Raw genomic sequence first — 25,768 nt, forward strand, 5'->3', positions numbered from 1 at the left:
AGTCAGCACGGATTTGTTGAAGGCAATCGTGTTAAACTAACTTAATTGAGCTTTTTGATGAAGTAGCGGAGAGGGTTGATTAGAGTAGTGAGGTTGATGTCATATATATGGTCTTTCAAAGGATATTTGAGAAAGCACCACGTAATAAATTATCACCAAAATTATAGCCCATGCAACTAAAGGGACAGCGATGGCGCAGATACAAAATTGGCTGGGGGACAGAAAGCAGAGAGTAATTGTGAACGTTTATTTTTCAGACTGGTGGGAAGCATAGAGTGGTGTTCCCCAGGGGTCAGTATTAGGACCACTGCTCTTTATGATATATATATATTAATGACCTGGACTTGGGTATAGAGGGTGTAATTTCAAAGTTTGCAGATGACACGAAACTCGGAAATGTAGGAAATAATGAGGAGGATAGTAACAGACTTCAGGAAGACACAGACAGACTAGTGAAATGGGCAGACAGATGGTAGTTGAAATTTAATGCAAATAATTGTGAAGTGATGCATTTTGGGAGGAGGAATGAGGAAAGGCAATTTAAACTGAATAGTAAAATTTTACAGGGGGTGCAGGAACAGAGAGACCTGGGGTGCACATACACAAATCTTTGAAGGTGGCAGGACAAGTTGAGGAAGCTGTAAAAATGGTATTTGGGATCTTGGGCTTTATTAACAGAGGTACAGAGTACAAAAGCAAGGAAGTAATGCTAAACCTTTATGAAACACTGGATAGGCATCAGCTGGAGTATTGTGTTCACATCTGGGCACCACACTTTAGGAAGGATGTCAAGAATTTAGAGAGGGTGCAGAAGAGATTGACTAGAATGGTACCAGTGATGAGGGACTTCAGATATATGGAGAGACTGGAGAAGCTCGGATTATTCTCCTTAGAACAGAAAAGGTTAAGCGGAGATTTGATAGAGGTGTTCAAAATCATGTGCGGTTTTGTCAGGGAAAATATGGAGAAACTGTTTCCAGTGGCAGAAGGGTCGGTAACCAGACGGCACAGATTTAAGGTGATCGGCAAAAGAGCCAGAGACGACATGAGGAAACATTTTATTACACAGCGAGTTGTGGTGATCTGGAATGCACTGTCTGAAAGGGTGGTGGAAGCAGATTCAATCGTAACTTTTAAAAGATAATTAAATAAACACTTGAAGAGAAAAAAAATACAGGGCTATGTGGAAAGAGCAAGGAAATGGATCCAATTGGATAGCAATTTCAAAGAGCTGGCACAGGCACGATGTGCCGAATGGCCCCCTCCTGTGCTGTAACTATTATGAAACTATGACACATCCATTTAAAGGGAACGTAAAAACCCACCAGTGATGAAGTCATTGTCCAGAAACTCTGGTTAACCTTCACATTCAACGGAATTTATGATCCAGCATATGAAGATAGGGATAGGAGTAGACCATTCAGCCCCACAAACCTGTTCTCCCATTTAATTAGAGTATGGCGGACCTGCACTTGAAATCCATTTACCTAACTTTGATAGATTTCGCTCAATACTCTCACTGAATAAAAATTTGTATCTCTCAGTCTTGAAAATTTCGATTGACCCAGAATCCACAACCTTTTGGGGGGGAAATTTTACATTTTTCCTACACCTTGTGTGAAAAACTTCTTCCAGATTTCACTGCTGAACGGCCGAGCTCCTTTTTTAAGATTGTACCCCCTTGTTTAGGACTCTCCCATCAGAGGAACTGCCTTCTATGTACCTGCTGACTGTGAGGTATTACATTTTGTAATAAGTGTGAGGTATTCCATTTTGGTAGGAGGCCACAGACTGCTAAGATAATAAGAGTCTACATGGGAATGGGGAGCAGAAGGTTCTGGGTGTACAGATACACAAATCACTAAAAGTAGCGACGCAGGTTAATAAGGCCACAGAAACTCAAACCAGGCACTGGGGTTCAATTCGAGAGGGATAGGTTTGAAAAGCAGCCAAGTTATGTTAAACTTGCATAGAACCTTGGTTAAACCACACGGAGTACTGTGAACAGTTCTGGTCTCCATATTGTATAGAGGCACTGGAGAAGGTGCAAAAATGTTTACTAGAATGATACCAGAACTGAGAGATTATACTTATCAGGAAAGATTGAGCAGGCTGGGCGTATTATCTCTGGAAAAGGGAAGACTGAGGAGTAGCCTGATAGACGACCTTAAGATTTTAAAAGGGTTTGATAGGATAGACTTAGAGATGTTTCCACTTGAGAGGGAGCCCAGAACTCGGGCCATCGATTTAAAATATTCATTAATAAATACAATAGGGAATTCAGCAGAAATTTCTTTACCCAGAGAGTGGTTAGAATATGGAATTCACTAGGATTAGAGTGGACAGGGCTGATGGCCGGCGCGGACACGATGGGTCGAAGGGCCTTTCTCCGTGCTGTATAACTCTATGACTCTATGACAAGGAGTAGCTGAGGCGAATAGCATAGATGCACGTTAGGAAAGATGTGAAGGCCTTAGAAAGGGTGCAAAAAAGATTTACTGGAATGATTCCAGGGATGAGGGACTTCAGTTACGTGAATAGACTGGAGAAGCTGGGGTTGATCTCCTGAGAGCAGGGAAGGTTGCGAGGAGATTTGAAAGAGGTATTCAAAATCTTGAAGTGTCTCGACAGATTAAAGAAACTGTTCCCATTGGCGGAAGGGTCCATAACCAGAGGACATGGATTTAAGGTGATTGGCAAAAGAACCAAAGATGAAATGAGGAAAAACTTTTTTAAACAGCGAGTGGTTAGGATCTGGAATGCACCGCCCGAGGGGATGGTGGAGGCAGATTCAATCATGGCCTTAAAAAGGGAACTGGTGAAGTACATGAAAGGAAATATTTGCAGGGCCACTGGGATAGGGCAGGGGAGTGGGACCAGCTGGATTGCTCTTGCAAAGACCCGGCACGGGATCGATGGGTCGAATGGCCTCCTTCTTTGCTGTAACGATTCTATGATTCTATGACCTGATTTCACCAGAAAGGCTGCTCCCTGTTCTGAAACAAACGAGGAATGTTTGAGTTGAAATCCATCCTGAGGTTTGACAGCAGCTTTCACACAGAGGGCGGAGTTCAGAATCTCACATCACAAGGATCAGATATAATTGACAATTAGTGACTTGTTCAAATAAAACAAGGAACTTCCACCTGATTGGTTGCAATGAAATAACAAGGATACAAGTTGCAAAATCGACACGGACATTGAGAGAGAGAAAATCCTTGCGGGATTAAGGTAAGCTATTGTATCTTCTCAGCTTCATGTTGCAATTTTATTATCGTTTACTTCCCTTCCTCTTTCTTTTTAAAGCCGATTTCCCGAGGTCAGATATGTTCCCCGGCGTGGGGAGCTCTGTATTCCTCGCGGGTGTAAAAATTCACTAATTGTTCGCTCGGACAGTGACTGAAGGCGGGATATTTTACACCCCGGATTTCAGGGCTAAACCCTCTTCGGGTCTCCACTAGTCTCCCCACAGACACAATATTAAAAGAGCGGTTACTGGACAGAAAGTAGGAACATGAACTCTGGGGATTTACCCCATTCTGGTCCAGCGGCGAATCCTCCCTATTTTACAATTTGAAGCTCAGTAAACAGGGGTGGATAGCTCGTCATTTCTCAGTCCATATGTATTTATTTTTACTGTAACACTGTCTCTTTTTACTCACTGGACCCTTTGGTGCCCGGTACACTTTTATTTAACTGATAAAAGGCGGGACCATCTGTTCAGACCGAACACACAGTTCAGCTCAGTGAAGGGTTCACACATTCGCTCTGGCCGATTATCGATCTCAGCTGGGCAGCTGGAAAATCAGCCTCTGGTAACCCGAGGCCGGACTGAACGCGATCCAGACAAATGATAGGAGCAATTTCGGAGATAAAACTTGATGCAGATTAATTACAATAATTCATTTCTGTTTAATGTGACAGTGTCAGTTGGAAACGGATGTGCATTAGGTGGGAAAATAGAGCAGGAAATTCCGCTTCTGCGAAAATAAGTTCGAATTACTGAGGAATTTATTTGCCAAACTGACTCAACTGAAAAACGGAGACGCCGCTCCCTTTGGAGAGAAAAAAATCAGGAATGTTTTGATGGAAACCGTTTCAGGGCTGAAACAATCTTTCACGCAGATAGGAGGTTCCTGATCATTAATTAAGGTAATTTGTGGGGATGCTTTGAATGTCAACAGGTGGGAGGGTCCATCAGTAATCTTTATATAAAAAATAACTTCATAAATTACCAACAGGTAGGTGGGTCCATCAGTAATCTTTATATAAAAAGTAACTACACAAATTACCAACAGGAAGGAGGGTCCATCACTAAACTTTATATAAAAAGTAACTACACAAATTGCCAACAGGTGGTAGGGTCCATCACTAATCTGCTGATATTATAACCTTCCAGGATTGATAAACTAACACCAAATGGATAATATACACCGCCTTTGTCTCCTTGACTTTCTCTTCACAGATCGAAGCCCCACAATTTCCGAGACCCTGCAATTTCCGACGATTGCCGGCTGTTAAATATCAAGATGTCCACCCGGGATAGAATAGAAGAGAACAGGCAATTGATGAATATGTGGAGGGGGGCAGCTTTGTATTAAGATACAAGAAACTTTTCAGTGATCAAGGATATCAGGTTAATTGAAACAGCACAATGCTTTTGATTTAGTTCAACATTATTGGATCGATGTTCGATGTTATAATTTCTTTTGGTGAAATAGATCATGCAGTAAAAACAAATCAACAGGAGGATAATGAAAAATATTTTTCTTCCGTGTAATATTAGAGATCTGGTATTTATTCCCCAATGGCCTCACTGAAACAAAGATAGCAAAGTGACGATTGACTTAAGTTCCTGTTGCTTTCAGTGTAGTTTGTGTCGATGAAACTGTTGGTGATCTCACAGCGACATGTTGTGAAAAATACAACACAGAGCACCCCGGAGAATTACCGAGGTTTATACTTACCTGGGTGCGGATCATGTGTCACGGATCAGTTTATTCAAACATTGAAATGGGAACGAGGAAGTTACCACATTTAATAAAACAACATTTCAGTGGGTGTCGGTATATTTCTGCGTCTTTGAGGAGTCAGTTTAGGGCTGTGTCATTGGGGTGTCGGTGTGGGACTGGGTCCGTGGGGTGTCGGTGTGGGACTGGGTCAGTGGGATGTGGGTTTATGACTGGGTCAGTGGAGTGTCGGTGTGGGACTGGGTTAGTGGGATGTGGGTTTATGACTGGGTCAGTGGGATGTCGGTATGGGACTGGGCCAGTGGGGTGTCGGTGTGGGGCTGGGTCAGTGGGGTTTCGGTGTGGAGCAGGGTCAGTGGTGTTTCGGTGTGGGATTGGGTCCGTGAGGTCTCGTTCTGGACTGGGTCAGTGGGATGTCGGTATGGGACTGGGCCAGTGGGGTGTCGGTGTGGGACTGGGTCAGTGGGATGTGGGTTTATGACTGGGTCAGTGGGGTGTCGGTGTGGGACTGGGTCAGTGGGGTTTCGGTGTGGGATTCCGTCTGTGGGGTGTCGATGTGGGACTGGTTCAGTGGGGTGCGGGTTTAGGACTGGGTCAGTGGGTTGTGGGTTTAAGACTGGGTCAGTGGGGTGTCGGTGTGGGCCTGGGTCAATGGGATGTGGGTTTAGGATTGGGTCCGTGCGGTGTCGGTGTGGGACTGCGTCCGTGGGGTGTCGGTGTGGGACTGGGTCAGTGGGATGTGGGTTTATGACTGGGTCAGTGGGGTGTCGGTGTGGGACTGGGTCAGTGGGGTTTCGGTGTGGGATTCCGTCTGTGGGGTGTCGATGTGGGACTGGTTCAGTGGGGTGCGGGTTTAGGACTGGGTCAGTGGGTTGTGGGTTTAAGACTGGGTCAGTGGGGTGTCGGTGTGGGCCTGGGTCAATGGGATGTGGGTTTAGGATTGGGTCCGTGCGGTGTCGGTGTGGGACTGCGTCCGTGGGGTGTCGGTGTGGGATTGGGTCCATGTGGTGTCGGTGAGTTACTGGGTCGGTGGCGTGTAGTTGTAGGACTGGGTTAGTGGAGTGCCGGTGTGGGGCTGGGTCAGTGGGGTTTCGGTGTGGAGCAGGGTCAGTGGTGTTTCGGTGTGGGATTGGGTCCGTGAGGTCTCGTTCTGGACTGGGTCAGTGGGGTGTCGGTGTGGGACTGGGTCAGTGGGGTTTCGATGTGGGACTGGGTCAGTGGTGTGGGTGTGGGACTGAGTCAGTGGGGTTTCGCTTTGGGACTGGGTCAGTGGGGTGTCGGTGTAGGACTGGGTCAGTGGGGTGTCAGTGTGGGACTGGATCAGTGGGGTGTCGGTGTCGGACTGGGTCAGTGGGGTGTCGGTGTGGGACTGGGTCAGTGGGGTGTCGGTGTCGGACTGGGTCAGTGGGATGGTTGTGGGACTGGGTCAGTGGTGTCGGTGCGGGTCTGGGTCAGTGGTTTGTTTCCTGAGGTAGATGTCAGCTTTCAATCAGCTACATTTCAACGATTTGATTTTTTTATTTAATATGAGTAAGGGAATATTAGTTTGACCTTTACACAGTCCATATTTTCATCAACTATTCTCCTGTAAAGGGCTTTAAACTAAAAAAGTGGGGAGGGGTCAGGTGAGGAAAAATTTAGAAATCTAATGAGAACATTTAAGACAGTGGAACAGTTTGGTGACTTGGGGAAAGATAACCAGAGTGCGGCAGGGAGGGACAGAGAGTTTACCAATAATAATGCAACAACAAGGAATGTCAAAGCGGGAAAAACTGGTAAAAAGTCAAAATTTAAGGTCCATTATCTGAATGCATGGAACATTCGTAACAAGATAGATGAATTAATTGCACATATAGCGAAAAATGGGTTTGACCTAATAGCTATTACAGATACATGGTTGAAAAATTACGAAGGTCGGGAACTAAATACTCCAGGGAACATGATGTTTTAGAAAAAATGGGCAGAATAGAAATGATGGGTGTGTAGTCCAATTAATAAAGGATGACATAAGTACACGTGCAATGACTTGGATGAAGGGACAGAGGGTCTTGTGGCCAAATTTGCTGATGATACAAAGATAGGTGGAAAAGCAAGTTGCGATGAGGACACAAAGTGTCTGCAAAGGGATATTGACAGGTTAAGCGAATGGGCAAAAATTTGGCAGATGGATTATTATGTGGGAAAATATGAAGTCATCCACTTTGGGAGGAAAAATAAAAAAGCAAAATATTATTTGAATGGAGAAATATTACAAAATGCTGCGGTACAGAGGGATCTGGGTGTCCTCGTACATGTAACACAAAAAGTCAACATACAGGTGCAGCAGGTAATCCGGAAGGCAAACGGAATATTGGCCTTTATTTCTTGGGGTATGGAGTATAAAAGCAGGGATGTCATGCTACAACTGTACAGGGAGCTGGTGATACCACACCTGGAGTACTGCGCACAGTTCTGGTGCCCTTATTTAAGGAAGAACATACTTGCATTGGAGGCAGTTCAGAGAAGGTTCGCTAAGGTGATTCCGCGCATGGAAGGGTTGTCTTATGAGGAAAGATTGAACAGGTTGGGTCTATACTCATTGGAATTTAGAAGGATGAGAGGAGACCTTATTGAAACATACAAGATCCTGAAGGGACTCGATAGGGCAGATTCTGAGAGAATGTTGCCCCTCATGGGAGAATCTAAAACTCGGGGGCGGAATCTCAGAATAATGAGTCGCCCGTTTAAGACGGAAATGAGGAGGAATTTCTTCTCCCAGAGGGTCGTGAATCTTTGGAATGCTTTACCCCAAAAAGCTGTGGAAGCTGAGTCATTGAATACATTCAAGACTGAGTTTGACAAATTTTTGATCAGCAAGGGAGTCAAAGGATATGGGGAAAAGGCTGGAAAGTGGAGTTGAGGTAAAAATCAGATCAGCTATAATATCATTGATTGGCGGAGCAGGCTCGAGGGGCCGAATGGCCTACTCCTGCTCCTATCTCTTCTGGTTTTATGTTGCGAAAGGATCTTGGCTCGGAAGGTCAGGAAGTAGAATTAATATTGGTGGAAATTAGAAATAACAAGAGGCAGAAAACACTGTTGGGAGTATTTTATTGGCCCCCTAATATTACTAATACCGTTTTATAGAGTATTATTTATGAAATAATTGGAGCATGTAACAAAGGAAATGCAGTCATTATGGGGGGCTTTAATCTGCATATAGAATGGGCAAATCAGAATGGCGATGATAGTTTGGAAGACGAGTTCATGGAATGTATTCGAGACGGTTTCCAAGAGCAATACTTCATGGAAACTGCCAGGGAACATTTTATTTTCGATCTTGTATTATGTAATGAGATAGGGTTAATTGGAAATATAACATTGAAAGAACCTCTGGAGAAGAGTGATGATAATATGATAGAATTTCACATTGAGTTTTAAAGAAACGTTCTCAAGTCAGAAACTAGAATCGTAAACTTAAATAAAGCCAATTACATAGGTATGACAGGCGACTTGTCAAATAAAAAGGGGGAAATAAAATTAAATGGTTTGACAGTTGAAAATCAGTGGCAAACATTTGAAGAAATATTTCAATATTCACAACAAGTATACATTCCGTTGAGAAATAAAAACTTCACTGGAAAAGTGATCCGCCCGTGGGAACCTAAAGAAGTTAAGGAGAGTTTTAGATTGAAAGAAAAGGCCTATAATGTTGCAAAGAAGAGTAATAAGCCTGGAGATTGGGAGAATTTCAGAAACCAACAAGGACGATCAAAAAATTGATAACAAGGGAGAAAATGGAATATGAAAGTAAACTAAAGTCCCCTGGCTGGAGAGTCTAGAAATCAGGGGCATCGTCGCAGGATAAGAGGTCGGCCATTCAAGACTGAGATGAGGAGGAATTTCATCCAACAGAGGGTCGTGAATATTTGAAAATCTCGACCCCAGAGGGCTGTGGATGTTGAGACACTGAATATATTCAAGGCTGAGATGCATAGATTTTTTGACTCGAGGAGACTCAATGGATATGGGGATCGGGCAGGAAAGTGGAGTTGCGATTGAAGATCATCCATGATCTGATTGAATGACGGAGTAGGCTCGAGGGGCCGTATGGACGACTCCTGCTCCTATTTCTTGTTTAATGTATTCTTATGTTGTGCTGCGTTTCCGTTGCTGAATTTAAAAAAAAAACACCTTCAGCAGTGACCACACAAGGAAGTGAATCGGGAGCCTGGACTGTGGAACAACAGCACGGGACTGTGAGAGGGCAAGCTCCAGGTTACAAAGCTTCACTGAGAGAAAGAGATGGCGAAGGTGCTGCATTTTTCTGAAGCAGTTTTGTAAAATGAGAATATTGGAAGCTTTGCATTAATTCTGTAGCCTGCAACAAGCGAAATCCTCTGGTGGAGCAGGAGGATTCTATTGCCCCGCACGAATTACCCAGCCCGAGACTGTGGATTACATTAATCCACAAATTAGACTTGTGTATTTCACAGCGGAGGGTTTGATCAAAGAGACACGGCCAGTTTGACAAGTGGCTGAACAGTTACACATGTGGATCACCATCTCCAACTTCCCTTCACTCTCCATTTTTCTTTGCCTCCCAAATCTTTCTCATAACATCATAATCGAACTAGTTCAATCCATGTTCCGCCCCGACCTCAGCAATGAAATGGCCCAAATTACCGTCACAAATCTCGCCCTCTGTAACTGTGACCGCGGTACTCTATCCCTCCCTGTCCTTATCCCCCTCTCTCGCCCTTTCTGACTGTGACCGCGATACTGTATCCCTCCCTGTCCTTAGCCCCTCTCTCATCTCTGTGACTGTGACCGCGGTACTCTATCACTCCCTGACCTTATCCTCCTCTCTTACACTCTGTGACTCTGACCGTGGTACTCTATCACTCCCTGTCCTTATCCTCCTCTCTCGCCCTCTGTGACTGTGACCGCGGTACTCTATCACTCCCTGACCTTATCCTCCTCTCTTACACTCTGTGACTCTGACCGTGGTACTCTATTCCTCCCTGTCCTTATCCACCTCTCTGATCCACCGACACGGTCGACCAAACCATTCTCCGCCAATGCCTCTCCTCCATTGTCGAATTCATTTGGACTGCCTTTTACTTAGCTTTAGTTTGACCTTTCCAGGTGTAGCCAGAGCATCTTCAGCAATGGGTTCTCTCCCCGCGTCCGCAACGTATCTGCGGAGACCACAGCGATCTATCCTTGGCCCCCTCCTGTTTCTCATCTACACGTTGCTGCTTGAAAACATCAACTGAGGACATGGGGTCAGCTTCCACATGTATACTACTGAGACCAAGATGTACCTCACCATCACTTCTCTCGACCCCTCCACTGCCTCCACATTACCAGTCCGCTTGTTCAACCTCCAGTCAAGGATGGGCCACAATTTTCTCCAAATAAACACCGGGAAGTCCGACCCCATTGCTCGCTCGCCACTGATTCCATTCCCGCCCCAGCGATTGCCTCTTGTTAAACTAGACTGTTCACAGCATCGATGTCCTATTCGACTCCCGAGATGAACTTCCGACCAGATATTCTCCCCATCACCAAGACCGCCTACTTTCACCTCCATCGCCCATCCTCGTCCCTGCTTCAGCCCATCAGCTGCAGAAATTCTCTTCCATCTCTTGACTCAACTATTCTAATGTTCTGCAGCTTAGCATCATCTGGCCTCAATGTCCTAACCGGGCTTGTCCCGCCCACCGATCACCCCTGTCCTTGTAAACCTCCATCGGCTTCCGGTCCTCCAGCACCTCCATATTAAAACTCTCATCCTCGTGTTGAAATTCCTTCATGGTCTCGTCAATTCCGATCTCTGTAGCCTCCTCCAACCCTCCAAGCCCCCATCGCCAATATCTCTCTGTTCCTCCGACTCTGGCCTCTTCTACAGATCACCCTCTCCTCACCCCATCCATGGCGTCCTTGCCTTCAGATGTCCGAGCTCTCTGTTCTCACCCGAGACCTCTCCACCTCCCTCTGCTCCTTTTGGACACTTCCAAAAGCTACTTCTTTCACCAATCTTTTGACCATCCCTCCTTTTACCTCCTTTATTCAGCGCCCATCTTTTGTTTGATTCGGCTTCTGTGAAACGCCAAGGGATACTTTTTCGATGTTAAAGGCTCTTTGGCAATGCAAGTTGTTGCTGTTGTGTGTTTATTATTATAGTGTCAGTTTGAGTGAAACAGCAGTAATTGAATTTTAAAAAGTCTCAAACTTGGTTATAATTTAAATCTGCAGAATAACTTCAACTATAGTTTGGAGAAATTACTGATCCGAGACCTAATAATTTTTACATTTCCATTGTGGGGAAAGGAAAGGGCACTGACTGATAGTTTGATTGGGCGCATGTGCGTTGACACATACACAAAGCGAGATAGATGCACAAGTGCAGAATATTCACTGAAAAATTGCCGTCAAATCTACCACTTCTATATTCAAGGTATTTTTTGAGATTGAAAGACCACTAAAGATATGGAAAACAGAAATTCTGTGCACATCTAACTGCTTAAAGTTATATGATTCATAGCATTAGACATTTGTGTTAATATAAGTTGAACACTGGTAAATCTCCTCACCTCCTAAATACTCATTAGTGTTAATATTAGAACAGTGGTAAATCTCCTCACCTCCTACAGTGCTCATTAGTGTTAATATTAGAACAGTGGTAAATCTCCTCACCTCCGACATTACTCATTATTGTTAATATTAGAACAGTGGTAAATCTCCTCACCTCCGACAGTGCTCGTTAGTGTTAACATTAGAACAGTGGGAAATCTCCTCACCCCCACAGTGCTCATTCGTGTTAATATTAGAACAGTGGTAAATCTCCTCACCTCCTACAGTGCTCATTAGTGTTAATATTAGAACAGTGGTAAATCTCCTCACCTCCTACAGTGCTCAATGGTGTTAATATTAGAACAGTGGTAAATCCCCTCAGCTCTTGCAGTGCTCGTTAGTGTTAATATTAGAACAGTGGTAAATCTCCTCACCTCCTACAGTGCTCATCAGTGTTAATATTAGAACAGTGGTAAATCTCCTCACCTCCGACAGTGCTCATTATTGTTAATATTAGTACAGTGGTAAATCTCCTCACCTCCTACAGTGCTCATAAGTGCTAATATTAGAACAGTGGTAAATCTCCTCAGCTCCTACAGTACACATTAGTGTTAATATTAGAACAGTGGTAAATCTCCTCACCTCCTACAGTGCTCATTATTGTTAATATTAGAACAGTGGTAAATCTCCTCACCTCCTACAGTGCTCATTATTGTTAATATTGGCACAGTGGTAAATCTCCTCACCTCCTACAGTGTTCATTAGTGTTATTATTAGAACAGTGGTAAATCTCCTCACCTCCTTTGTGCTCGTTAGTCAGGTGCTGACACCATGAAGGATGTGGTAAATATATACAAATAGAAGCACCAACCAGGACACATTTCAGTAAACACACGGACAATGTAACTGCCCGTAGAGACCAGAGGAATCACACCCAGCTATTGATTGCGTATGTGGCTAGATCCATATTCATAAAGTACCAGAATTTAATATCAAAACATAATAAATCAAAGATATTCAATGTAGATCTGTGACTATAATGTTTCACTAGCCCCAGACTATGTAAAACAGAGTGAGGGTCATTTGATTGATCAATGAACACCCTGTTGCAGAATTTCCTCCAGAATATTCACTAACTCAAGAATAAGACCTGCACTGTGTGAGTAAATCTTACCAATTGGCGCTCTCAGTGCAGAATCTCGGCCGACGGGGACCCCTCTGGAACTGGGTTGTGGAGATCAGCGGGACTGACTGGGTTTCACTGGGCAGCTGTCTGTGTCACACCTGATGTGGAGTGTTTATTATAACACTCAGGAAATGCTCAATCCCAGAACTAACGGCTATTGTACTGATGGGGGAGGAGGGACTTGGTATCATGTTTAAAAAGGGAACGCTCTCCTGCTCATTTTAGTATCTCTGTCTAACCCTCCTATTAATATTCTATTTCTTACAGAGCATCAGAATCTGGGAACGTCTGTCACCACCATGGCTGACGGTCCAAACAGGGGAGAAGATCCAAAATCTTCAACAAGAATGAGAATGGACACAGGTAGGTTCAGAAAATTATTTAAATGTCAATTGTGACAAGACAAATGGTCCGTATCACGAACAGGAACCTGCAGCTCACACAAGAAGAAATAACAGCACAGAAACTGTGTAGATAGAGGGAAGTGAGTGACCATCTAGAGGGACAGTGCAGTCACATGTGGAGGGATCTCCTGAGCACTGGAACTGTCCAATTGATAACTGGTGTTGGGGTCTGTAAGGTGGATGGAGACATTAACTCAGAGGATGGTCTTCCTGAGTAACAGCGTGAGACCGGGGAGCAGGTGGAGAAGAGGCAGGTGGGACACAGGAATAGGAGAGCGATAGTGGTGGGAGATTCTATAGTCAGGTGACTAGACAGTCTCTTGATCAGCCCTGAGCTGGTCCCAAATGATACGTTTCCTCCCTGGTGCCAGAGTGAAGAACATCCTGGAACAGGTGGGACCATCTCTCGGAAGGAAAGGAGAGCAGTGAATAGTCATTCTTGGAACCAGTAACACAGATAGAAATACGTTTATAGACGGAATATTCAGACTGAGGCGGTATATCAAAAAAACAAGGATTCCAGGTTTTGATCTCCGGATTGTTTTACACTGGGCCGCTTAAGGGAGGAAACATGAGGCAAGTGAATGTGTGGATGCAGGGCTGGAGCAGGCGGGAAGGGTTCACGGTCTTGGGACAGTGGAGTGAGTTCAAGGAGAAGGGAAGGGACAGTCACGGTCTGAACCGACCAACAATGGTTTGACAGACTGGGTGAATGGAGCAGTGGGAGGGATTCAGTTGATATGACTGGAGGTTGGGAAATATCCGGACCTGAGACTAGAGAGTGGAATTTATAAAACCGTTGGAGGAGCAACAGAAGAGTTATGAAATTGTGAAAAATTATTCGCAGGAAAAAAGGAAGGGGGTTTTGAAGTATTGAGAGTTAAAGCCAATTGGTAATAAAAAAAACCCGAAGAAACGAAAACGGGTCAACATTCCAAAAAATCGGAGTTATGGTTGAGTTTTTTTTCTGTGAATCTACAAATCATTCCAAACACATTTGAAAATTCAGAAGCATAAGAGATGTGATCAATATCTATAAGACAGGGTTTGGGTTTTCACAGGACTCAGAGCGAAATGTTCCTGGTTACAACATTTTGAGTTGAACGAAAAATAGTTCTGGACGTCAGTATTAATAAAGGGTTCTATGACAGAGCTTAGATAATTAAAACATGCATTTATATAGCGCCTTTAATGTAATAAGACGAACCGGGGCGCTTCACAGGAGCGATTATCAAATAGAATTTGACAGCGAGTCAAATAAGGAGATAATAGGACGGGTGACCAAAAGTTTGGTCAAAGAGGTAGGTTTTAAGGAAAATATTAAAGGGGAACAGAAAGGTAGAGAGAATGAGAGGTTTACTACATAAGGATGTTCCAGGGAGCTGTATTAAGATAGAATCCATATGCACACAGTTCAGCAATAGGAAGGGAAATAGCACAATTCTCCGTGGGTTTTGCAGGCCAGCAATCAGTGGAGGTGAGATAGAGGGGGAACTGGGGGGAAACTAGTTGTGGATTAAGTTTTGGAGGAGATACAAAATATTTCCTTTAGTTTCTAAAAATGATGGTGGAAGTGAAAATGTTGGTGCACTGGAGGAGGATGTGGGACCACAGTTAGAGATAACTGTAGAGAAGGATTTGGATCTGAGAAACATCGCCGAGGTGGATAAATCACTGGGCCCAGAGATAACACACCCGAGGCAGTTAAAGGAATTCAGAGAGGAGATAGGAGGGACCCTGATCACAATTTCTCAATCCTCGTTTGTTTTTAAAAATATCCAGGTGGACTGAAGGAGCCCAAGTAATGTATCTGTTAAAATAGGGAGAGAGGGTCTCCGTCAGTAGTGGGAAAATTCCTCGAATCTGTAATTCCAGTTCGAAATAGTGAACATTTAGAGATACAGGAGATGATCGGGGGAGCGGCAACTGATTCGCTGCAGCTATGTCGTATTTGACAAATTTGATACAGCTTTGTTGAAAGGTGACTATATGGATCGATGGGATGTAGAACATGCGGTGTATATGGGTTTTCAGAAGGTGTTTGATAATGTGACTCACAGGAGTCATCAACCGTTTGTTATAAGAGGAAATGTTGCCGCTCTGATAGAAAGTCGATAATGTGTTTAGTTTTCTCCATTTTTGTTCACAGATCCGAACACTGCAATCAGTGAGTTCCTGACAATGTGCGACGGTTACCAACTGTTCCAGTTGACGAAATTCTACCGGGACAGACTAGAACAGGCGATTGAAGAAGGGGTGGACGGAATCAGCTCTTTGTTAACATACGAGAAGAATTTCAGTGGGCAGGAACATCGGGTAAGTGCGAGGGACACAGAATTTTTTTTTTATTCGTTCACGGGATGTGGGCATCGCTGGCGAGGCCAGCATTTATTGCCCATCCCTAATTGCCCTCGAGAAGGTGGTGGTGAGCCACCTTCTTGAACCGCTGCAGTCCGTGTGGTGACGGTTCTCCCACAGTGCTGTTAGGAAGGGAGTTCCAGGATTTTGACCCAGCGACAATGAAGGAACGGCGATATATTTCCAAATCGGGATGGTGTGTGACTTGGAGGGGAACGTGCAGGTGGTGTAGTTCCCAGAATGAGTCTGGATTATTTAAACATCAGAGAACGAACAGGATATCAGATCTTAGAATCATAGAATGTGACAGAAGAGAAACAGGTCATATCGGAAAGAAATTGATCAAACTGAAAATACAGTGAATCTGAAACAATGATACAAAGAGGTGAAAATACCCAGTGGAACGGTCAGTGTCTGTACACAGGACAGGGGAACGTTTCGGGTATAACTCTTGTGTGGACTGAAAACAAAAAGGAAACAGTTGAAGTGGGACGGGGAAAGTGAGGGATCAATATATTCATTGTTATTGTTTACAGAAAGTCGTTGATCTCGTGGAGAAGGGAAACAGGGCGGACAGTTCCAAACTTCTCCTAAATCTGGTGATGGAGAAAGGCTCTCGGGCCCGCAGGGAGATGTGGGAATCCTTTGTGAAAATGCACCATGTGGTACCAAAGTTGGACAAAATACTGAAAGAGATGCAGGAACTTGGTACGGTAAAATCACACACTGAATTCAATTTCAGATTGAAACAATGCAGAATTTACTATAATATTACACAGATCGGATTTCATGAAAGCTCATTGATTTAAACAGGTCCTGATCCATTTGTTTATATGAACATCAGACGAGGTTCATCTGAAATACCCAGTCACCTGAAAGGTAAGTGATGAAATTGGGATTTCAAACTGTTTATTTCACTTGTGAGAATCAGAAAGTTTGACTGTCGTCATTTATTAGAGATTGTCACAATCTGGGAATCAGAAATTCAAGGGCTGGGGAAACAGAAATTAACCTCGTTTAGATTTGTCATCAATACTCAACTATTCTGCGTAGATTCAAATTACAGTTCATAAGATTTCTCAATTATCCATGAATATGTGGAGGTTGCATTATTTCACTTAATCCAGCTGCTGATCGTTGTCACTTGTGAAATCCCCATACACACCTGGCAGGATCCTGATGCACTGTGAATTCTCACTCACACCTGGCAGTATCCTGATTCACTGTGCATCCCCACACACCCCTGGCAGTACCCTGATACATTGTGAATCCCCACACACACCTGGCAGGATCCTGATACACTGTGAATCCCCATACACACCTGGCATTATGCTGATACGCTGTGAATCCCCATACACACCTGGAAGGATCCTGATACACTGTGAATCCCCATACACAACTGGTAGGTTCCTGATAAACTGTGAAATCCCCATACACACCTGGCAGGATCCTGACACACTGTGAAATCCCCACACACAACTGGCAGGATACCTAAGTGCCGTCATGACATTCTGGACTCACAAGTAAAGAGCAGTGCCTTGAGACGGATGCTGTGGGTCACCTGCTCCCCGAGATATCTGACCCACCATCAACTGTAGGGAAATTGGTGGAGAAATGCAAAACATTAAAAATGATTTCATTTCACAGCACAAAATGAGACAAATTGTTCGGTCTGATCTGAGAAGATGCACAGATGTTCACACAATTGATCATGAATCCGTGGAGAAATGTGAGGGAAAGACAATGTTCAGGGTAATTAGGAGGTTTTGAGCTGGCTCCACAAAGGCAGTGAGAGAGAGAACATATTCTACTCAAGGAATAGTCCTTTAAATCAGAGTCTTTTTAGACCGAATCGAATGAGTAATGGCAGTGAAAGGGAGAACTTATTCCACTCAAAGAATAGTCCTTTAAATCAGCGTCTTTTCAGACCCAATGGATTGACTAATGGAAATATAATTCAATTTCCCAAACCTGCATTAGAGGAAATTCAGACCAAAATGAAACAACGGAGTGCAATTATTAGGAGAACAGTTGAATTGAACCGTGAATGTTTTCTGCTCTAACTTTACTCTGAGTGGGCAGTCGTTCGAAATCTACTTCTAATCGGTGATATGAAAGGACTGTTCGGAAAACACATTCAATGTAGGTGTAACACTGCTGAAAATTTGTTCACAATTTCTGAAACACAATACAACAGGAGAATGATTCGAGACAGGAAAAGGTCATTTGATCCAAATATGCCTGTCCCTGTTAGAAAGATGACCCCACCTGCACCTCCTCTCAGTGAATTCACAGAAACTCTTCCAATTGTCTCTTCACCCCAATTACACTGCCCCTTTAGTGTCATTCCCTGGTAACTGTGTTCCCTGATGTCCGACACATTGGGTGAAAAAATTACTCTAATTTCCATTCTTATTTCTGACTTTCAATTTTCTCCGTTATTAATTATTTTGCTGATTGTGAGCCTGTTTCCTGCACTAATGTTGGGAATTCCATTGAAACATTTCAATACCGAAGTCTCTTGCTGAAACAAAATATATCAAACCCCCACACCCTTCCCTCGACCAATACTCCAATACCTTAAATCATCTTTCTGATTCACCTCTGTACCTTCAGAATTGCTGTAATCTTTACTTGTGCTCAGGTGACAATAGAACTACTAGTAACACCCCAGATAACCAGCCCGAGTCCAGTTTCTAAAAGCTCCCACAACACAGAGGTTAAACAGTGGAACTTCTGTCCATTCACAGTCTGTCGCTCTCCCAGTGCCCACAATATCCCAGATAAGCTGCCCAATGTCTGATGCAATAAGAGTGGAACTTCTGTCAATTCACAGTCGGTCCCTCTCCCAGTGCCCACAATATCACAGATAAGCTGCCCAAGGACTGATGCAATCGGAGTGGAACTTCTGTCCATTCACAGTCTGTCCCTCTCCCAGTGCTACCCAATACCCTATTTCCCATTTCCACAAAAGGTCAGCAACACCGACAGTTTCATAGATTGATCCATTAGAACCTCCACTGTTGTATAACCAGAATCACGTTTCGATTATAATGAGATGTCCATAGAACAGGGCTGGGCTGATAGTGTTAATCATCAAAGGGAAAATATCACCTTCATCGAAATCTCCATGTTCAGTAAATATTGGAATCAAGTGAGGATTTGAAACGTTTATCAGCCATTATTCACTTTCAAGCGAGGTTTTCAGAAACTGAGTTTAATTTCCTGCTCGCACCTCTATTGAAGCTGTGAATTAAATCGCGGAACATTTTAATGAATTTGTTTTTATGTCAATACAACTAAAATTGAGAACTACATTCTGTCTGTTCTAATTGAAGATGTTCAACAGAAACACAATGAAACACTTCAGGTCCAAACTGAAACACTGAGAGTGAACACGATCCTAATAAAGGAGAAGGTTAAGATTTTCCAGCTGGTCACTCTATACACTGAGCTAACGGTCATTTCTACTGTTCGAGATCGGACGCTTGTGGAACATGAACTTCTGGCAAGAGGCCGAAACCATGAAGAGTGGAGAGAGAAACATCTAAGGAGAGAACTGGAAAAAATCCGAACTGATCAATTGTTCCAGAGCAGTTTTTCCCGGAGAAAATCCAAATCTGGGAGTTCAGCAGCAGTGAGTGGAGTCGCGGGGATTGGAAAAACAACAATGGTACAAAAGATTGTTTATGACTGGGCCACTGGGAAAATATACCCACACTTTCAATTTGTTTTCAGTTTTAAATTCCGGGATTTGAACGCTATCAACTGTAGAATAAACCTGATGAATCTGATACTGGATCTGTATCCTTACTTTGGGAATATTCTGGGAGAGCTCTGGAAGAACCCAGAGGGATTACTGTTTATATTCGATGGTTTAGATGAATTCAAGGACAGTATCGATTTTGCTGACAATCGGAGAAATACAGAACCTCAGTACATGTGCACAGATCCTGAAGACTGGTGTGAAGTGTCTGACATTGTGTACAGTTTAATACAGCACAAGCTGCTCCCAGGATGTTCAGTGCTCGTGACCAGCCGCCCCACTGCATTACATTTATTGGAAAAGGCTGAGATCAGTGTCTGGGCTGAAATCCTGGGATTTGTTGGTGAAGAACGGAAGGAATATTTCAACAAGTTTTTTGAAGATCAGGTGGTGGCAGCAGCTGTTTTCAAACATGTGGAGGAGAACGAGATCCTGCACACGATGTGTTACAACCCTTCCTACTGCTGGATCCTCGGTCTGTCACTGGGTCCCTTCTTCACACAAAGAGACAGGAAACTGCAGCGAGTTCCCAAGACCATCACCCAACTATATTCCTACTATATTTACAACATTCTGAAAAACCATGGCCGAGAGATTGAATCCCCCCGTGATGTGTTACTGAAGATCGGTGAGATGGCCTTCACAGGAGTCTCCGAGAAGAACATTGTGTTTGGAAATGGAGATTTGATCAAGTACAATCTGCAACCTTCCCAGTTCCTGTCTGGGTTCATGATGGAACTTTTGGAGAGAGATGAATCTGCCCAGAGTGTGGTTTACACATTCCCGCACCTCACCATCCAAGAGTTTGTAGCCGCACTCGCACAATTCCTGACTCCAGATCCTGGGGACATCCGGAAACTCCTCAGTGAAGCCCACAGCAAGGAAGATGGGCGATTTGAGATATTTCTCCGTTTTGTTGTTGGTCTCTCCTCCTCACAGTCAGCTCGGCCCCTGGAGGAGTTTCTGGGACCATTTCTTCATCAAACAATCTGCGGAGTGATTGACTGGGTGAAGGAGAAGGTTGAAGGAGAGACTGGAAACACAGAGAGTGAAACTGGTAAAAAGAACCTCCTGAACACATTCCACTACCTGTTTGAGTCTCAGAATCAAACACTGGCTCGGGTCACTGTGGGATCTGTGGAAACACTTACATTTAGTGGATTGCGACTGACCCCGATTGACTGTGCGTTGTTGTCTCATGTCATTGGACTCTGTGATACAATAAAACACCTCGATCTACACCACTGCTCCATTCGGTGTGAAGGACTCCGGCGGCTGGTACCCGTACTTCACAAATGCCAGGTGTTGAGGTAACTGTTCATTTGTCTCTAACTGTTGGGCCAATTTTGAAACAGTCACGGATTGTATTGTTGCTCCGCAATGAAGGGAAACAAACAGTTCAGTTGAACCAGGGAGAAGCAAATTCAACACAAATATGACAAATGATAATAGCATCGGTTAGTAATTCCCTAAGGATTGAAGAATCTAAAATGGATTCTGATGAACACGTTAGGATTTTACAGTCTTTATCCGATCAGTAAATACAGGTCACTGAAAGAGTGATAATTGAATTGCAATAAATGATATTTATAGCTGCAGCAGTCTGTGTGTCGAGTCATCCCACCCACTTACCGAGGTGTGGGGGCTAGTGACGGTCACCGGACTGTCAACATGTGTAGGAGAGGGAAGCAGAAACACCAAACATTCAGTAACAAAGAGCAAAACACAGATTTCGGGCAGTCAACCGTCAGTGGGCGAGCTGAGCTTTCCCGGCAGGACGTCGGTCCGTCATGTTAACTCATCAATGACATAGCCCTTCACACTCTCCAATACATCCACCATCTCTTCACCCAGCTGGCAGCACACGTGCCTCTGAGTCAGACGGTCGTGGATTCAGGCCCCTCGCTCATTAATCCAGGCCGAAAATTCAGTTGGATTTGGGAACTAAAATCTGCTGGTCGAAAGGTTGAAATCGAACGGGTTGTGGCGTTTTCGCCCAGGAGTATAGACATACACCGGCCAGCGGTGGGGCCTCACACACAGCGGGAGGCTCCTGGGTTAACCAAGGGGCAGTGAACCAGGGAATTTCCCATAATCTGCCCCCTGTGTGTGAGGTCCAGCTCGGGGAGGGAACTTCAGAAAATTCCCCATAAACTGTCGGGCCCGTTAAACCTAAAATAAATGTGGAGCCATTTTAGTGGGAATAAAGAGAGAGCCTCCCCTCCCCTATAAACTAGGAGTACAGGGACATTTAAAACTTGTAACGGGACAGAATAAATTCTCCTTGTCACATGAAATCCTGTGGGACGGATTTTACAGCAGCCATGAGCGCCGTTTCACAATATAACTCACTCCGAGATATTGTACAGATTAATATAATACTGCATAATGTACAAGAAATCACCGCTTTATCATTTAATTCGGGGAAAATCATCACATTCCCATTAAATCTGGGCTTTAAGAAGCAGCAGAAATGAGACACGTTTCCCCAAACATGAAGGGACCGTCCAGGAGGGTAATTCTGATCATCAGGGAATGAGACCGGACTGAGGGACATTTAAAGGCTTCACACAGACAGCACTTTATTTAATAAATACATTTACTGACAGTCCGTGAATATATGGGCCGTTGGACAGAGTGAGATTCATTGTCAGTGACAGGGAAATCTGGTTATTAATTTCCTGAAGATTTTTCAATTGTTTCCTGTAATATCAGAGAAATTGTATCAGATCGGGGATTGGATTCAGTTTGTTTCTCACTCTCTGTCTGTTTGTGTTTAGACTGGGGAGGAATGAACTGGGAGATTCAGGAGTGAAACTTGTGTCTGCGGCTCTGGGAAACCCGGACTGTAAAATACAGGAACTGGGGTAAGTACTAGACTGTGTGAGATTGTGTTTATAATAACCGTATGTCTCCCACCGTATATTAATGTCAGTATAAGCAATCATAATACAAATAAATACTGGGAATTTACTCTCATTCCTGTTATCTCTGCTTGTCTCTCTCTCTCTCTCTGATCTACAGGTTATGGGATAACGATCTCACAGATTCTTGTACCGATTATCTCTCCACCGCTCTCAGTACAAACCGGACACTGACGGAGCTGAATCTGGGTAAGAATAAACTGGGAGATTCAGGAGTGAAACTATTGTCTGCGGCTCTGAGGAACCCGGACTGTAAAATACAGAAACTGCAGTAAGTATCAGACTGTGTAAGAATGTGTTTATAATAACTGAATGTCTGACACTGAACTTTATTATTAGTACAAGTAATAGTGTTATTAATAAATACTGTACATATTATTAGTGTCAGTAATAGTGTTACGAATAATAATTTACAGTGTTTATTAATATCAGTAACAGTGTTATTAATAAGGACTGTACAATTTTATTAGTATCAGTAATATTGTTATTAATCAACACTGGGGATTTACCCTGATTCTTGTTATTTCTCTCTCTCTCCGATCCCCAGTCTGGATGATGTCGGTCTCACAGATTCTTGTACCGAGGATCTCGTCTCTGCTCTCAGTACAAACCGGTCACTGACGATTCTGGACCTGGGATTAAACTCCTTCACAGACCGATCTGTCCCCGCTCTCCGCTCCCTCATACTGACCCGCAGGAATCTGAAGCGGATCTGGTGAGTGTTTGTGTTAATGTTTAATGTAATAAATAAAGTATCACTGGGATTCAGTCCCTCTTATGGGTAATATTTGTCAGTAATTATTATTGAAATATTAACCCCAGTCTCCCTGTTATTTACACTGTTGTTCAATCTGTTTATTTCCTGTTGAATCTTTAATCTGTTTCAGGTTGAGGGGGAATCGGTTCAGTTCAAACGGAAAGAGACACCTGGAGTCACTGCGGGAATCCAGACCCGGACTGAGTGTGGGAGTCTGAACATTTCAATTTCCAACCATTTCTGGTCTCATGAAATGAACATTTTTGGCCGATTCTCTGTCCCTCCCCTTTAACCGGCCGCGCTCCAGGTTTAAATCCTAACGGCCCTTTAACAGGTTCCAGCTCGAGCTGAGCGAGCGTCGTCTCCCATTGTGACGTCAGAGGCCCAGCGACAGGGTCACGAGACTCAGTCACCCGGTCCCACAGCGCTGATTCTGCCGGATATCCGGGGCTGGATGGTCCCCAATGGGGCATTGGGTCAATGTACAGACAGGAAGGGCCCAGGGTGGGGCTCAGTCTGGGCTGCAGTGGGACACTGGGTCAATGTACAGACAGGAAGGGCCCAGGGTGGGGCTCAGTCTGGGCTGCAGTGGGACACTGGGTCAAAGTACAGAGAGGAAGGGCCCAGGGTGGGGTTCATTCTGGGCTGCAGTGGGACACTGGGTCAATGGACAGACACGAAGGGCCCAGGGTGGGACTCAGTCTGGGCTGCAGTGGGACACTGGGTCAATGTACAGACAGGAAGGGCCCAGGGTGGGGCTCAGTCTGGGCTGCAGTGGGACACTGGATCAATGTACAGACAGGAAGGGCCCAGGGTGGGGCTCAGTCTGGGCTGCAGTGGGACACTGGGTCAATCTACAGACAGGAAGGGCCCAGAGTGGGGCTCAGTCTGGGCTGCAGTGGGACACTGGATCAATGTACAGACAGGAAGGGCCCAGGGTGGGGCTCAGTCTGGGCTGCAGTGGGACACTGGGTCAATCTACAGACAGGAAGGGTCCAGGATATGGTTCATTCTGGGCTGCAGTGAGACACTGGGTCAATGTACAGACAAGAAGGGCCCAGGGTGGGGCTCATTCTGGGCTGCAGTGGGACATTGGGTCAATGTACAGACAGGAAGGGCCCAGAGTGGGGCTCAGTCTGTGCTGCAGTGGGACACTCGGTCAATGTACAGACAGGAAGGGCCCAGGATGGAACTCAGTCTGGGCTGCAGTGGGACATTGGGACAATGTAGAAACATGAAGGGCCCAGAGTGGGGCTCAGTCTGGGCTGCAGTGGGACACTGGTTCAATGTACAGACAGGAAGGGTCCAGGATAGGGCTCATTCTGGGCTGCAGTGGGACACTGGGTCAATGTACAGACAGGAAGGGCCCAGGGTGGGGCTCATTCTGGGCTGCAGTGAGACACTGGGTCAATGTACAGACAGGAAGGACCCAGGATGGGGCTCAGTCTGGGCTGCAGTCGGACACTGATATTTGGATTCGGTACTTCTGGGTGCCTCTCCCAGTGACGAGTCAGAATCTGGAACGTATCCCTGTGCACTGTGCCTTCAGCTGCCGAGGCCCTAAGCTCTGGAATTCACTCCCTAAACCTTTCCACCTCTCCGCCTCTCTCTCCTCCTTTACTATGCTCCTTAAGAACCCCCTCTTTGACCAAGCTTTTGACCACCTGTCCTAATATTTCCTAATGTGGCTCAGTGTCAACTTATGTCTGATTGCTCCTGTGAAGCACCTTGGGATATTTTACTACTATAAAGGCGGTATGTAAATTTAAGTTGTTGTCCGTGTGCTGTGTTAATAAAACTCCACCGTTTGCTTCAGCTCCGGCCTGGTCTCCTCATTATTTAAAAATAAAATTACTGGTTTTCGTATTTTGAAATATTGAATAAAGGTTCCTGGAAACTGCATCACACATCCTCCAACTGGTACCACAGATGTGACCGGTCGGTCTATTAACCGGGTGGGTCTTGCGCGGGGTGGGGGAGCTCAGCTGGGACTCCACAAAATGGCCGACCGACATGCGACGTAAAATGGCCGCAATGCAATTCAAAATGACTGCCATGCAACTTTTGGAAAATGGCCGCCAAGAACGAGCCAGCAATATCAAGAATGATATTTCACTGAAGCAGTCCATTCGGCCCTTCGTGCCTGTGCAGCCGCTTTGGAGCTGGTCCCATTCCTTTCCCCAAACCGAACAATTTGTTCCTTTTCAAGTATTTATCCAATTTCCTTTTGAAAGTTACCATTGAATCTGCTTCCAACACACTTTCAGGCAATAAATTCCAGATCATAACAACTCACTGCGTAAAAATAATCCTTCTTCATGTCACCTCTGGCATTTTTGACAATTATTTTGAATCTGTGTCCTCTGGTTACCGACCCCCTGCCACTGGAAACAGTTTCTCCTTGTTTACTCCATCAAAACAGCTCAAATGGCCGCTCCTTCCCATCAAAGTTGTCCCATCTCTCCGAAACACAAGCATTATTTTGAGATTATAACAAACCCTCGAAGCCCGTACAGGGGTTCACGTTTCCGACATTAATCTCCTCTCGGCCCCTGTTTGTCTCACTCTGGGTTAACGTGTTTGTATAACATTACAGGCCGGGCTACTTTAACCCCAGGCTTTAACCTGGTTAAATCACAACGGTCACAATCGAACAGGAACATGTTAAACCGAGGCCCCAAACCAGGGCCCAGAGAGGAAATTAAACCTCAGGGCAATAAACAGACCGAACTCACCTGGGCCCTGTTTGGGTGCAGCCTGTGGAGGAGGCCTCGGTCGGTCCCCTCTGGGGGAGGGCTCGGTCTGTTCCCTTTCCGGGAGGAGGCCTCGGCCGGTCCCCTCTTAG

The 25,768-nt window shown here is 44.7% G+C and overlaps 1 protein-coding gene and 1 long non-coding RNA gene across 3 annotated transcripts; both read left to right on the forward strand.

The window, feature by feature from the left end:
• Positions 1 to 3,014: 3,014 nt before the first annotated feature.
• Positions 3,015 to 13,038, forward strand: LOC137313991 (uncharacterized). 2 transcript variants are annotated; one of them, XR_010961161.1, is made up of 3 exons: positions 3,015 to 3,231; positions 3,925 to 4,152; positions 12,982 to 13,038. It is a non-coding gene; the product is annotated as an uncharacterized lncRNA (long non-coding RNA). The 2 variants fall into 2 exon arrangements; XR_010961160.1 differs by lacking the exon at positions 12,982 to 13,038 and adding an exon at positions 4,466 to 4,506.
• A 3,271-nt stretch (positions 13,039 to 16,309) lies between these two features.
• Positions 16,310 to 24,721, forward strand: LOC137314005 (NACHT, LRR and PYD domains-containing protein 3-like). Its single transcript, XM_067979692.1, has 6 exons — positions 16,310 to 16,355; positions 18,815 to 20,552; positions 22,023 to 22,109; positions 22,267 to 22,437; positions 22,714 to 22,881; positions 23,054 to 24,721. The coding sequence occupies exons 1-6, from the start codon at positions 16,310 to 16,312 to the stop codon at positions 23,139 to 23,141; spliced, it is 2,298 nt and encodes a 765-aa protein (XP_067835793.1). The 3' UTR covers positions 23,142 to 24,721.
• The last annotated feature ends 1,047 nt before the right edge of the window (positions 24,722 to 25,768 follow it).

The sequence above is a fragment of the Heptranchias perlo genome, unplaced genomic scaffold (genome assembly GCF_035084215.1).
Source record: "Heptranchias perlo isolate sHepPer1 unplaced genomic scaffold, sHepPer1.hap1 HAP1_SCAFFOLD_50, whole genome shotgun sequence".
Classification (NCBI taxonomy): Eukaryota; Metazoa; Chordata; class Chondrichthyes; order Hexanchiformes; family Hexanchidae; genus Heptranchias; species Heptranchias perlo.

Bases quoted from the DNA above. Each gene is read 5' to 3' on its own strand.
- LOC137314005 (XM_067979692.1), top strand. From the start codon at position 16,310: ATGAACATCAGACGAGGTTCATCTGAAATACCCAGTCACCTGAAAG. The intron at 16,356-18,814 runs GTAAGTGATGAA...TTCTAATTGAAG, and splicing joins AATACCCAGTCACCTGAAAG to ATGTTCAACAGAAACACAAT. The intron at 22,110-22,266 runs GTAAGTACTAGA...TCTGATCTACAG, and splicing joins TGTAAAATACAGGAACTGGG to GTTATGGGATAACGATCTCA.